General features: G+C 46.7%; 1 protein-coding gene across 1 annotated transcript in view; it reads left to right on the top strand.

Moving 5' to 3' along the window:
* LOC144608068 (immunoglobulin superfamily member 21-like) overlaps nt 1-14,344 on the top strand; it is a 281,533-nt gene that overhangs the window by 192,139 nt on the left and 75,050 nt on the right. The window contains exon 6 of the mRNA XM_078425347.1: nt 931-1,393. Within this exon, the coding sequence (XP_078281473.1) occupies nt 931-1,393 (463 nt within the window). The remainder of the gene's footprint in view (nt 1-930; nt 1,394-14,344) is intronic.

The raw sequence follows: 14,344 nt of genomic DNA, 5'->3' as shown, positions 1-14,344 counted from the left end.
AGCAGGGTGACAAAAATTGATCACAATATTCCAAATGTCGCCTTACCAACATCTTGTACAATTGTAACATAATATCCTAGCTTCTACACTCAGTACCCAGACTGATGATGGCCAATGTGCCGAAAGGTTTCTTGACCACCCTATCTACTTGTGGCGCCACTTTCACAGAACGATTTACCCGCAATCCTCGATCCCACTGCGCAACAGCATTTCAGAAGAGGCTTGTCATCCACTGTGAAGGTTCTGCCCTGGTCTGACTACCCAAAATGCAACACCTTGCACTTATCTACATTAAACGCCACTAACCATTCCTCAGCCCACTTGCCCAAACCATCCAGATCCTTCTGTCATTTTTGATAACCATCTTCACCATCAACAATACCGCCCTCTTTACTGTCATCTGCAAACTTACTAATCATGCCTTCAACGTTCTCATCCAAATCGTTGATATAAACCACAAACAGCAATGGGCCCAGCACTGACTCCTAAGGCACACCAATAGTCATAGATCTTCAGTCCGAAAAACAACCTTCCACCATCACCATCATGGCTGCACGGTGGCGCAGCGGTAGAGTTGCTGCCTTACAGCAACAGAGACCCGGGTTCCATTCTAACCACGGGCGCTGTCTGTACTGAGTTTGTACGTTCTCCCCGTGACCTGCATGGGTTTTCTCCCAGATTTCCTGTTTCCACCCACCCTCCAAAAAAATCCAGGTTTGCAGGTTCATTGGCTTGGTATAATTGTAAAATGTTCCCAGTGTGTAGATACTGTTAGCTGGTCGGCGCAGATCCAGTGGGCCGAAGGGCCTGTTTCCGCGCTGTATCTCTAAACTAAACTAAAAATACACATCACCCTCTGCTTCCTTCAATGAAGCCAATTCTCTGTGCAGTCAGTTAGCTCTCAATGACGTGTGACTGTGTTCTCGGCAGGTCTACTTCAAGCGAGATGGTGAGCTGGTTGAAGTTCACCACGTATCTCAGACTTCGCCCGACGCCAACGAAAAGAAAGGTCGAGTCCCTCAGAGTCTCATCAGCCGGGACATGGATGACACCAAGCTACAGAAGTCATTGTCCCTGCTGGACTTTGAAGGCAGGGGCAGAATGTTGACAGAGAGACCCTCTCCCAGCATCACCGACAGCACGGTCCCAGCAACGACCGCAGCAGAGAGAATTCCGGAGACCATCATCAGCCGCGAGTTCCCCCGGTGGATTTACCCCAGCGACCCCGCGTACCTCTTCCGACACACCCAGATCCCCGTCAGCGATGGCACAGTGGAGGTGCGTGCCATGATCACCTGGACAATGAACCCTGAGCTGGACAATAACGCTCTGTTCAGCTGTGAGGTGAAGCACCCAGCTCTAACCATGCCCATGCAAGCCGAGGTGATACTGGGTAAGTCACAGATATTCTTACTTCAGACAAATAAAGGTCGCAACCTGATGTTACAGAACCATGTTGGCAGTGAGAAATTCCACCCAATTGTCTTGTGGAGTTTGGCTTGACAGCTTAAGGAGTTTGAACAATTGGCATGCAATACGGAAGGATTAACGTGGCAACGTTTATGCCCTTGCGTGCTTCCTCAATAAAATGTCGCACAAAATATTCAAAAGGGATGTGGAGATTGTTTTTTAATCTGTAAGGATTAAAGCGAGACTCCAGGATGGTGTGTTGCCTCCCTGGGGCCAGGCTCCAAGATGTCTCTGTGTTGCTGCAGAATGTTGTCAAGGGGAGGAGGGGGGGGGGGAGGGGGGGGAATGCCACAAGTCCCTGCTGTGTACGTCGGCACAAATGGCAGAAGTAGGAAAAGAGATCAGGTCCTACGGTGAATATAGGGATTTAGGCAGAAGATTGCAAAGCAGGAGCCCCAGGGTACTAATCTCCACGTAAGTTCAAGATAGCACAGCTGAACGTGTGGCTGAGGGGTCGGTGCAGAGGGCAGGGATTCAGGTTTTTTGGACCATTGGGATCTCCGCTTAGGCAGAGCTGACCTGTACATGAGGGACAGGTTGCATCTGAACTGGAGGTGGACCATTATCCTGGTGGAGAGGTTCGCTAGTGCTACTCGAGGGGGTTTAAACTAGAGAGGCAGGGAGGTGGGAACCAGAGTGGTAGGTTATAAATTGTGATGGGAAGGCAGTAAGTCTCAAAGGGAGGACAGGCATGGAGAGGTGAAGGAATATGGTGACGCTGATGAGCTGAAGTGTGCTTATATCCATGGAGAAAGCAGATGAACAGAGCCTGGATCAGTGTTTGAAACCATGATGTTGTGGCCATTGTGGAAACGTGATTGTGGAAGGAACCCAACTGGCAGCTCAAAGTTCCGGGGCCTCGATGTTTCAGATGCGATCAAGAGGGAGGCAAAATAGATGGAGGAGTTGCACTTCTAATCAGAGAGACAGTGACAGAGGCACTCAGAGCCTGAGGCGATATAGGTAGAGCTCAGAAATAAGAAAGGTGCAAGCACTCTAATGGGATTGTACTGTAAACGTCCCAATAGCAAGCTGGAGATAGAGGAACAGATGTGCAGACAGATTACCGAAAGATGCCAAAGCAACAGGGTTGTCTTAGTGGCTGACTTTAACTCCCCCAATGTTGACTGGGACTTGCTCAGTTCCGTAGGTTGAGATGGGGCAGAGTTTGTCAGGTGGATCTGAGGGGGTTTCTTGCAATAGTATGTGGGTAGTCCAACCCGAGAAGGGAACATTCTGGACCTTGTGTTGGGAAATGAGCCAGGACATGTGACTGATGTTTCAATAGAAGAGCAGTGATCACAACTCCATCAGTTTTAAGATTGTTCTGTATAGGGAAAAGGCTGGCCTTGTGGGTAAGTACTAAATTGGAGTAAGGGCGGCACGGTGGCGCAGCGGTAGAGTTGCTGCCTTACAGTGAATGCAGCGCTGGAGACTCGGGTTCGATCCTGACTAAGGGTGCTGTTTGTACGGAGTTTGTACGTTCTCCCCGTGACCTGCGTGGGTTTTCTCCGAGATCTCCGGTTTCCTCCCACACTCCAAAGACGTACAGGTTTGTAGGTTAATTGGCTGGGCAAATGTTTTTAAAAATCGTCCCTAGTTGGTGTAGGATAGTGTTAATGTGCGGGGATCGCTGGGCGGCGCGGACCCGGTGGGCTGAAGGGCCTGTTTCTGCGCTGTATCTCTAAATCTAAAAAAAATCTAAAACTACAACTTCCTTTGGGAGGGTATACTGGGAGCACTTGTTGTTGGGTAAGTCCACGTCTGACATGTGGCAATTGTTTAAAGGCCAGTTGATGGAATTTCAGAATCGGCATGTTCCAGTAAGGAGGGGGAATAAAGGTAGCAAAGCAAGGGAACTCTAGATGATGAAAGCACTTGTATTTGAAGAACATAAAGAAAGGAAGTGGACGATTACAAGAGTAGGTGAATCGAGAACCAGAGGACATCGTTTTAAGGTAAGGGGGGAAGATTTAATAGGAACTTGAGGGGTAACGTTTTTTGAGGGGCAGTGGGTGTATGGAACGAGCTGCCAGAGGAGGTGGTTGAGGCAGGGACTATTGTAACATTTAAGAAACATTTAGATGTGGCAAGTGGGACTAGTGTGGATGGGACATGTCAGTCGGTGTGGGCAAGTTGGGCCGAAGGGCCTGTTTCCACACTGTGTGGCTCTCTGACTAAGTGGGGAGAGTGCCACTACATTCCATGTTTGCGCACAGTAAACAATGAAGAATATTTGGAGACTGAGGAAGCCAGCTACTCCGTGCGGAATACCACATTCTGACTAGTTCTGTCAGTCGAGGTATTTATGTGTTCGATCAATACTGAATCTCCTGTCAAAGATCATAGCAATCTACTCATTGCATTGCAAGAAGAATGAATTGGAAGACAAACAGAAAATCGAGCCTGGGCAGCTACAACACCTTCTCATCCCAGAGGCACTGGTGCTGGTTATGATGCTCCACTGTTGCCTCTAATTCAGATAAACTAACAGGAGTCGGTTGTAGGGGACTTCTGAGGAAACTCCCGATGTGAATGTGCTGGAGGAGGATGAGTGGGAAAGATCTTCAAACAGTGAACTCCTGCCAGTCTTTTGCCATTCAAGGGAATTAGATAAAAATGAATTGACGCTCGCTGAAGAAAATATCAAAATAATCATGTCAGCAAAATCATAGAATTGTTTTGTACCAACAGGCATGCAGACATGAAACCCCATGCTTCTATCATTGCCTTCCCTGCTGACCTGCACGGACTCACCGTCCATGAGAAGGAAATTTAAATCATCATCCTCGTTGTCAAATCCCATCATGGTTCCATCTCCCCTGCCTTTGCAATCTCCTCCAGCCTGTCTCTCTCTCTCCCATCAGGGCCTTACTGCCAAACGTTGCCTGTCTTCTATGGAGCAGAGCTTTAAGCTGAAGATAGACACAAAAAGCTGGAGTAACTCAGCGGGTCAGACGGCACCTCTGGAGAAAAGGAAGAAGGGTCTCGACCCAAACAGCATCACCCATTCCTTATCTCCAGGGATGCTGTCTGACCCGTTGATTAACTCCAGCTTTTTGTGTCTATCTTCGGATTAAACCAGCATCTGCAGCAGTTCCTTCCAACACAGAGCTTTAAGCTGCCACCTCATTAAAAACTTTCCCAGAACTCGTACCATATCAGGTCTTCAATCACTTTGCCTGATCCTCTCATGGTGTTGGGCACACAGCCTGTTTCTCCTTTGTCAAAGGTGGCAGGGCATTTTCCCACATTAAAGGCACTACATATCAGTGTGTTATTCTTGTTGAAGCAGCATGATTTAATCAGCGGAGGAACGGTCACAGGAACCTTGGTTCCTGAAGCCACAATAACAGTCTCTCTGACAGCCCATTCATCCAGTCTGAACACACTTAGAACAGAATCATTTGTACGTTTTTGACCAGAAATAAGATTGTGGGTTTTATGTACAAAGTAAAACAGGGGTGATGGAATAGTTTGCAATCTGCTGAAGGGCAAGTAATTCAGGACATGCCTGGATTATCTGGGCATTGTTTACAAATCCGACGTTTGAAACATTTCCCTAACCCGAGCATCTGAAACTTTAATTTGTTGAGAAGCTAAAATAATGTAGCTGGATGTGATCGATTGCAGGGAATGCATTCAACGAGCTAAATGGTTAAATGTTGTGCAGGGAATTTCACTCCTTACTCCAGGAAGCCTCACGCGACAAATGTAAGTACAAGGAACTGCAGATGCTGGTTTACAAAAAGAAACACAAATTGCTGGAGTAACTCAGCAGGTCAGGGAGCATCTCTGGAAAACATGGATTGGAGATGTTTCAGGTGGGGCTCCTTTCATCAGAGTTGATTGTTTAAACCAGCATCTGCAGTTCCTTTTTACACATTTATTGTTTAATAGCCCCATGGTCGGCCTCTTGTTCGATTTTCATGAAGGGGATTGTCTCATCAGGGCTAATGAACTGTAGACATTTGAATCCTGGGATTGCAACTGTAGAATTAGTCATCACGTAACTAAAAAAGCATCAGTGATAGTAACTGGGAGGTGGTCTTGGAGGGGAGGATGCTCCTCAAACTACGGAGCATCCTGGACAATACAGCTCACCCCCTCCATGACACACCGGTCAACCTGAGCAACAGCCTGGTCCCACAAAGATGCAGCACAGAACGAATGCCACAGGAGATCCTTTTTCCCTGTCGCTATCAAACTGTACAACTCCTCCCCCTTCTGTCGTGGGGTAGACTGAGACTGACTACCCCCCATCCCCAATCTTTGCATGTCCCCAATCCTTTCCACTCCATGTATTTTGTGTTTTTATGACTGTCGGCCGATCAATTTCCCTCCTGGGATAAATGAAGTTCTATCGTATCGTAGTATCGTATCGTATCATATCGTATCGTATCGTAAACCATGTGACAGTGTAGTCCCACCTCGTTCATCATTGCCCTTTGCCTCTCCTCATCTGGCCTTGCCAAGATGTGATTCAAGGCCCGTTGTAAAGTGCTGACTATTAACAGCCTCTAACATGGTTCAGCAAAGCACTGGGTCGTGTCCAATAGCCTCACTGGGCATCAAGCCCCATTTAATCATGTATTCATCGACTTAACTTGACTCCTGGTTCCCAATGTCTGGAATTTAACATGGTTTCAGGCCCCAGGTGAATAATTCATTATTTCATCCCTTCCTATTTCTGTAAACGTTTCCAACATGACACTTGCCACCCCTTCCCGGCACTCCATGCCGAGCTTACATTAGTTTAGTTTAGAGATACAGCGCGGAAACAGGCCCTTCGGCCCACCGAGTCCGCGCCGACCAGCGATCACCTCGTACACTATCCTGTACACACAAGGGACAATTTATAATTTTACCAAAACCAATTAATCTACAAACCCGCATGTCTTTGGAGTGTGGGAGGAAACCGGAGCACCCGGAGAAAACCCACACAGTCACGGGGAAAACGTACAAACTCCGTACAGACTCCACCAGTGGTCAGGATCGAACCCGGGTCTCAGGCCCAGCAACTCTACCGCTGCGCCACCGTGCCGCCCTTTTGCATGCCTTTTGCATTTGGCTGAAATGTTGTGAAGGAGAAAGTTGGGGTCTGATTACATCCCTAGGTTATCCTGAAGGGTTTTGGTTCAAATGAAAACATTTGGAAGTGGTCACGGTTGTTCAGGGACCAGCCTCAGTGACTTCAACTCCACAGAAAGTCCCAAAAGCAGCAGATGGACAACCCAATAGTCTCCCTTTGATGGCTGTGGAGGATTGGTTGGCTTGGATATCAGGAGAGCTTCCTGCACATCTTTGAAGTGCACTGTTGCTTCTTTTACATCCAACCGGATGCACAGATGAAGGTTGAGATGAATGACTCATCCAGCATATCTAATCTGCAGCATTCTGGTTGAATGCCAGCCTGGATTACCGGCTTTAAACCCATCGCCTGCCTTTAATTCACACTCTTCTGAAAAGCCTAATTGCCGTCCACAAGCCAAGCAGATAATCATAATCTTCTTTTGAAAGCTGTATTTGGGATATGGGCAAAGCTGACATTTATTATCCATCCCTTGAGAAGTCAATGTGGGCCTGAGAACATAGAACGTGGTGCACAGAACAGTACAGCACAGGAACAGGCCCTTCGGCCCACAATGTCTATGCCAAACATGATGCCAAGAGCAACTCTTATCGGTCTGTACATAATCCATATCCCTCCATCCTCAAGATCCCTCTGTACATCACTGCTGTTCGAGGTCTTGCCATTAATTGTATATTTTCCCCTTACATTTAACCCCTCAAAGTGCAACACTTCACACTTGCTTGGATTAAACTCTCTCTACCATTTCTCCGCCCATTTCTGCAGCTGATCTCTCTCCTGCTGTTTTTTTTCACAGCCTTCCTCCAGTCCGTGACCCGAGATATCTTAGTGTCATCTGCAAACTTACTAACCAGTCAGTCTGCTTCTATGTCCAGGTCATGTATCTACACCATGACCAGCGGCAGGCCCAGCACAGATCCCTGCGGAACTCCACCGCTCACAGACCTCCAGCCTGAACATTATCCTTCCACCACAACCCTCTGACTTCTATCAGGAAGCCAGTTCTGAATCCATGCCACCTAGTTACTGGGAATCCCACGCACACTAGTCTTATGGATCAGCCTGCCATGGGGGGCGTTGTCAAATGCTTCACTAACATCCATGTGGACAACATCCACCACCCTCCCCTCATCGATCACCTTTGTCACCTCCTTAGAAAACTTGATCAAGTTAGTAAGACATGACCTGCCTTGTACAAAGCCATGCTGACTGTCTCTAAGTAACCCGTTCTCTTCCAAATGGGAGTAAATCCTATCCTGACGAATCCTCTCCAATAGCTTTTCTACCACAGGTGTGAAGTTCACATGCCTGTGCCCCACTGCATTCTGAAATAAAGGAACTACATTTGCAACTTGCCAGTCCTCAGGGTCGTCACCCGTGTCCAGAGAAGATGCAACGATCTTTGTCGAGGCTGCCGCACTCTCTCCTCTCTCTCAATAACCTGGAGTAGATCCCATCAGATCCTGGGAATTTATCCAGTGTAATGCCCTTCAAGAGCCCCAACATCTACTCCTGCTTAATCTCAAACTGCCCTTGCATACTAACATTCTCCACACTGACCTCACTGTCTTCCATCTCCTTGCCCTTGGTGAAAGCAGATGCAAGGTACTCACTTACTACCTCACCTTCTTCAGTCTCTGCAGTCCGTGTGTTGAAGGTGCCCCCACATTGCGGCTAGGTAGTGGACCTCCTGCTAAAGACCCAGCAATGATCGGCATCTGCCATGTACGCCTGTGTTGAGGTGGTGTACGATTTGGAAGTCGATTGGCCCATGGCCTGCTGCTTTAGTCGGTGGAAGAAGTCGTACTTTGGGAGATGCTGACCAAAATGGCTTGGCAAAATTAGAGTGCACCTTAGAGCAAGGACACGCTACATCAAGGGTTGATCCCGGAAGTGGTTGGAACCTTTAATCAAAATAATCTATTCCCTTTCTGCCTCAGGTTCCCATTGCCTGTGTATATACGCTGCACGATAATTACTAAAATATTATAAACGAGGGGTTTGCTCAGCTGTCACTACGATAATGAAAGCCTTCTATTAATTCCAAGGAGACTACTTTTTTGATGAGGAAAGTAGCCCTTAGCCATGAATGGCAGAATATCTCAGCCTCCATTAGAATCTCAACAACTCCTCAACGAAGCCATCCATAAATCCTTTGGGCTGTTTTGCTCTGATTAGCGAACAGGAAATAGAGCGAGAAAGGAAGAGAGAAAAACAAGGAGAAGAAGAGCAAGGAAAGCAAAAGTCAAACAGAAGCCTTACAGTTTAGTTGAGTTGAGCTTATCATCCCGAGGTATGGTGAAAAACTTTTGTTTTGGGGTCAGAAGCACAAAGTTTAACAATTTAAAGTGCTCCAAGTTAATACAGACAATCAGATCCTAGGTTTTACACAGTTTTAAGATTAAGATCGAGAGTCAAAGCACAGTCCTTTATATAAACAAATCAGAATTCAGTGACATGATCAGACCCAACTACCATTTTAACATGGGCCAGTATTTCCTATTTCTTTCTGACCTTTTAATACTGAAAGTGTCCAAGTCCTGAATTTCAATGCCTATTAGATGAATCCCTAAGATTCAATAGACAATAGACAATATATAATAGGTGCAGGAGGAGGCCATTCGGCCCTTCGAGCCAGCACCTCCATTCACCGTGATCATGGTTGATCATCCACACTCAGTACCCCCTTCCTGCCTTCTCCCCATATCCCTTGACTCAGCTATCATTAAGAACTCTATCTAACTGTCTCTTGAAAGCATCCAGGGAATTGGCCTCCATTACCTTCTGAGGCAGAGAGTTCCACAGCTTCACAACTCTCTGAGTGAAAAGGTTTTTCCTCATCTCCGTTCTAAATGGCCGACCCCTTATTCTTAAACTGTGGCCCCTGGTTCGGGATTCAAACCATTAATACCCATGGAAATCTAGAATCTCCCCTCACCCTCCTAACCATTCACGTCAGTCCAACTCCTTTAGCACATCGACACCAAACTGGTCAATCTTTCCTCGTAACTCAGTGTTGCGATAGGAATTAGTTGATAGATTCCTCAAGAGTGTTTTATTGTCATACTAGACCAAGTGGACCCGTTGGGCCCAAACCTCTCCTGCATTGGTGCAGCACCCTCTCCTCCCCCACTTCCACCTCCCCCCTCTCTCTCCCTCTCCCCCTCCCCCTCCCTCCAATCCCCCCTCCCTCCCCCTCCCTGCCACGCTCCCCTCCCCTCCCCTCTCCCCTCCCCACCTCCCTCCTCCCCCTCCCCCTTCTCCTCCCCCCCTCTCCATCCCCCTCAACCCCCCTTATCCCCCATCCCTCCCCCATCCCCTTCCCTTCCCCCCCCCCCTCCCTCCATCCCTCCCTAGGAGATAGATTTAAACTTTAAAATGTGAATAACTTAAAAAACATAACACCAATTTCAATGAAACTTCTTCCATTAGCACCAAAGGGACGACGGTGAGTAAGGTGGGCCTAAAATTGTCGCACTATCGTGTACCGTTTTGGCTGTAGTTCAGGAACAAACAGACAAACAAACGAGAGTTTAAGTATATAGATGTCCCAGTTAGAACAATGACATTCTTACTTGCAGCAGCACAACACAATATGTGAACACAGCACACTGTAAACAATGGAATAATCGAGAAAAAAAGTTCAGCGTGTGTTTGTACACACATACTCACACACATACTCACACACACACACACACACACACACACACACACACACACACACACACACACACACACACACACACACACACACACACACACACACACACACACACACACACACATATATATATACACACACGCATGCATATGTACACATTAAATACAAACAACAATAATAGTGCAATAATAACAATGATAGTCTGTGTAGTTCAGAGCTTAATGGAGGTTGTAGTGTTTAATAGCCTGATGGCTGTAGAAGCTGTTCCTGAACCTAGACGTTACAATTGTGACAGTAATTATGCATTTAACAACAACGTGGAGACTGAAACAAGCCCTGTGCAGTGCAGACAGGGACTCGAACACACCAGAGACCCAGGCTCTCGACTCTGCTGAGAGTTCTGTCACACCTCCCTTATATTTATTCCAATCATGTTGCTGTATATATTCACCACTGTCTTAGTACCTATGCTCTGCTTGTCAACAGAAATTTGCATCTCCTGATATCTGAATGCTTCCACTTTAATTTTTTCATAACGCTATTTAATGATTTAATGGGCAATGCATTTAAACTATCCAGGGCTTTGGACCTGCGTAATTATCGGCTGCCTAAACAAGAGACTACAAATGATCTTGGCGTTTAATTAGCATTCTGCAAGGCCACTGTCAGCCACTGTCAGAATGGCACGATGTTAGTGTGTCCGGGCTGCTGTTTGTCGTATTGGCTCACATTTGATGTTTTCTTGTCAGTGGATCAACCCTTTCAAAGTCATATTCCTGAATTATAATGAAATAAACCGTTCATGGTGAAAATACAGTCAAGTGAGGCAGGAAATACACAGAAGAAAATAATCTTTGTTCCAATGTCCCTGCACAATCACCCTCTTTCTGCCGATCCCACCCTCATTCCGGTGTCACTGGCACGCTTTGTAATCTCATTTCTGTCACTCTCCATCCCGCACTCTCTATTTGTGTTCACACAATTCTCTCTCCGTCTCTCAGTGCTCCTTGTTCCTTTGTACCTGAGCGTATTTCTCAGGTATCATTCTAGAGCTCTCAAGCTTTGTGTCATTCGTGCAGTTGCCTTACTCATTGTCCAGTACTCATGTGCTCATTTCATCACTCATTATCTTCCTACCCGTGTGTTTCTTAGTTTGATGATTTCTGTTCTCTACATAGAAACATAGAAACATAGAAAATAGGTGCAGGAGTAGGCCATTCGGCCCTTCGAGCCTGCACCGCCATTCAATATGATCATGGCTGATCATCCAGCTCAGTAACCTGTACCTGCCTTCTCTCCATACCCCCTGATCCCTTTAGCCACAAGGGCCACATCTAACTCCCTCTTAAATATAGCCAATGAACTGGCCGAATGGCCTACTCCTGCACCTATTTTCTATGTTTCTATGTTTCTATGTAGAGAACAGAAATCATCAAACTAAGAAACACACGGGTAGGAAGATAATGAGTGATGAAATGAACTGGCCTCAACTACCTTCTGTGGCAGAGAATTCCACAGACTCACCACTCTCTGTGTGAAGAAATGTTTTCTCATCTCGGTCCTAAAAGACTTCCCCCTTATCCTTAAGCTGTGACCCCTGGTTCTGGACTTCCCCAACATCGGGAACAATCTTCCCGCATCTAGCCTCTCCAACCCCTTAAGAATTTTATATCTCGCTTTATCTATCGTTCAATCTATTTATTTTTCATTTTTACCTGTATTTCCTTTGTCTCTCTCCGCCTCTTTTAAAAAAAAATGTGTTCATTTTTTGAGAGCCAGATGTTTAGTTTATTTAGAGATACTTCGCGGAAACTGGCCTATCGACCCACCAGGTCCGCGTCGACCAGCGATCCTAGCTATCGTGATCAACACTAACCTATGCACCCACTAGGGACAATTTCTTTTACTTTTACCAAGCCAATGAACCTACATCTCTGTACATCTTTGGAGTGTGGGAGGAAACTGAAGATCTCGGAGAAAACCCAGACAGCACCCGTAGTCAGGATCGAACCCGGGTCTCCTGCGCTGCATTCGCTGTAAGGCAGCAACTCTACCGCTGCGCCACCGTGACTGCCCATGTCTTCATCACTGACCGTGTCTTTATGATGAGATCATAAGATCATAAGTGATAGGAGCAGAATTAGGCCATTCGGCCCATCGTCTACTCCGCCATTCAATCATAGCTGATCTATCTCTCCCTCCTCACCCCATTTGTCCAAACCGGCATTCGTTAACCAATGAAGAGTAGGGGGTAGCATCTTTGCAAGAAATAGTGTGGGAGGAAGTGTCGTCCACAGAACTGTGAGAGCAGTGGGTTTGTAGTCAATAGGTTTGTAGTCAATAGTCTGTCCCAACAGTCCAACAATCCTTTGATGGGGACAGAGAGATCAAGAAAGGGAAGAGAGAAGTGCGAGAGATAGTCCAGGTGAATTTGAGGGCAGAGAGGAAGTCATTCGTGAAGTTAAAGAACGCAACCAGTTCTGCACGGGTGCAGGCGGCAGCTCCGATGCAGTCGTTGATGTAGTGGAGAAAGAGTTTGGAGATGGTGCTAGCGACATTACCATCTTCTTTCCTGAGCCATGGAACAGCTGAGATAGCAAGTTCAGCCCCATACACCAGCCACTGAAAAGCACTCAGCGTTAAAACCCACAGTCCTAAAGATTTTTTTACGTGAATGTTGCCAGGACACAAGGGCCTGAGTTAAAGGGAGAGGTTGAGTAGGCTGGGACTCTATTCCTTGGAGTGCAGGAGGATGAGGGATGATCTTATAGAGGTGTACAAAATCATGAGAGGAATAGATCGGGGTAGATGCACAGAGTCTCTTGCCCAGAGTAGGGGAATCAAGATCCAGAGGACATAGGTTTAAGATGAGGGATGAAAGATTTAATAGGAACCTGAGGGATAACTTTTTCACACAAAGGGTGGTGGGTATATGGAACGACCTGCCGGAGGAGCTAGTTGGGCAGGCACCATCGCAACATTCTGGGGCGCACTGCAGGGAAAAAGGATGAGAGGAGATCTTATCGAAACGTATAAGATTATTAAGGGGTTGGACACGTTAGAGGCAGGAAACATGTTCCCAATGTTGGGGGAGTCCAGAACAAGGGGCCAGAGTTTAAGAATAAGGGGTAGGCCATTTAGAACGGAGATGAGGAAAAACTTTTTCAGTCAGAGAGTTGTGAATCTGTGGAATTCTCTGCCTCAGAAGGCAGTGGGGGCCAATTCTCTGAATGCATTCAAGAGAGAGCTAGATAGAGCTCTTAAGGATAGCGGAGTCAGGGGGTATGGGGAGAAGGCAGGAACGGGGTACTGATTGAGAATGATCAGCCATGATCACATTGAATGGCGGTGCTGGCTCAAAGGGCCAAATGGCCTCATCCTGCACCTATTGTCTATTGTCTATTGTCTATTCAAGATATATTTGGACAGCACATGGACAGAACCGGTTCAGAGGGAAGATCGACACAAAATGCTGGAGTAAATCAGCGGGACAGAAAGCATCTCTGGAGAGAAAAAACGGGTAACATTTTCAGGGCGAGACCATTCTTCATTCTGAAGAAGGGTCTCGACCTGAAAAGTCACCCGTTCCTTCTCTCCAGAGATGCTTTCTGTCCCGCTGATTTTACTCCAGCATTTTGTGTCTATCTTCAGCGTAAACCAGCATCTGCAGTTCCTTTCTACATGTTTAAAGGGATATGGGCCAAACCCAGGTGGGTGGGACTAGTGTAGATGTGACATGTTGGCCAGTGTGGGCAAGTCGGGCCGAAGGGCCTGTTTCTGCACTGTATGGCACTGTCACACTGGTGCACGGATCAAATGTCTCACATCGGCAGTGCTATCAGTGGGTAAGCATGCCTGAATAATCCAAGTACACTCCCATCACTCACATTTTTCCCTGCAGTGCGCCCAAGGAATTATTAACATCACTTACATTTAACACATCTGAAACTTATCCTGGTAAAGCAGCAAGATAAATTAATTACCAGCCAATAAATATATGTCACATTTTGCATGTTTAAGGAGCCCATATCACAGCTCCCTGGGGAGTGAGCGGATCAATGGATTTCCAAGTGTCAGAGTGACATGCGTATACATAGAATTTGGAAGCTAATAATAGAACG

This window comes from Rhinoraja longicauda, chromosome 30 (genome assembly GCF_053455715.1).
Source record: "Rhinoraja longicauda isolate Sanriku21f chromosome 30, sRhiLon1.1, whole genome shotgun sequence".
In the NCBI taxonomy this organism is placed as follows: Eukaryota; Metazoa; Chordata; class Chondrichthyes; order Rajiformes; family Arhynchobatidae; genus Rhinoraja; species Rhinoraja longicauda.
Note: the sequence above shows the minus strand (reverse complement) of the source record. Positions and strands in the feature narration are given on the sequence as shown.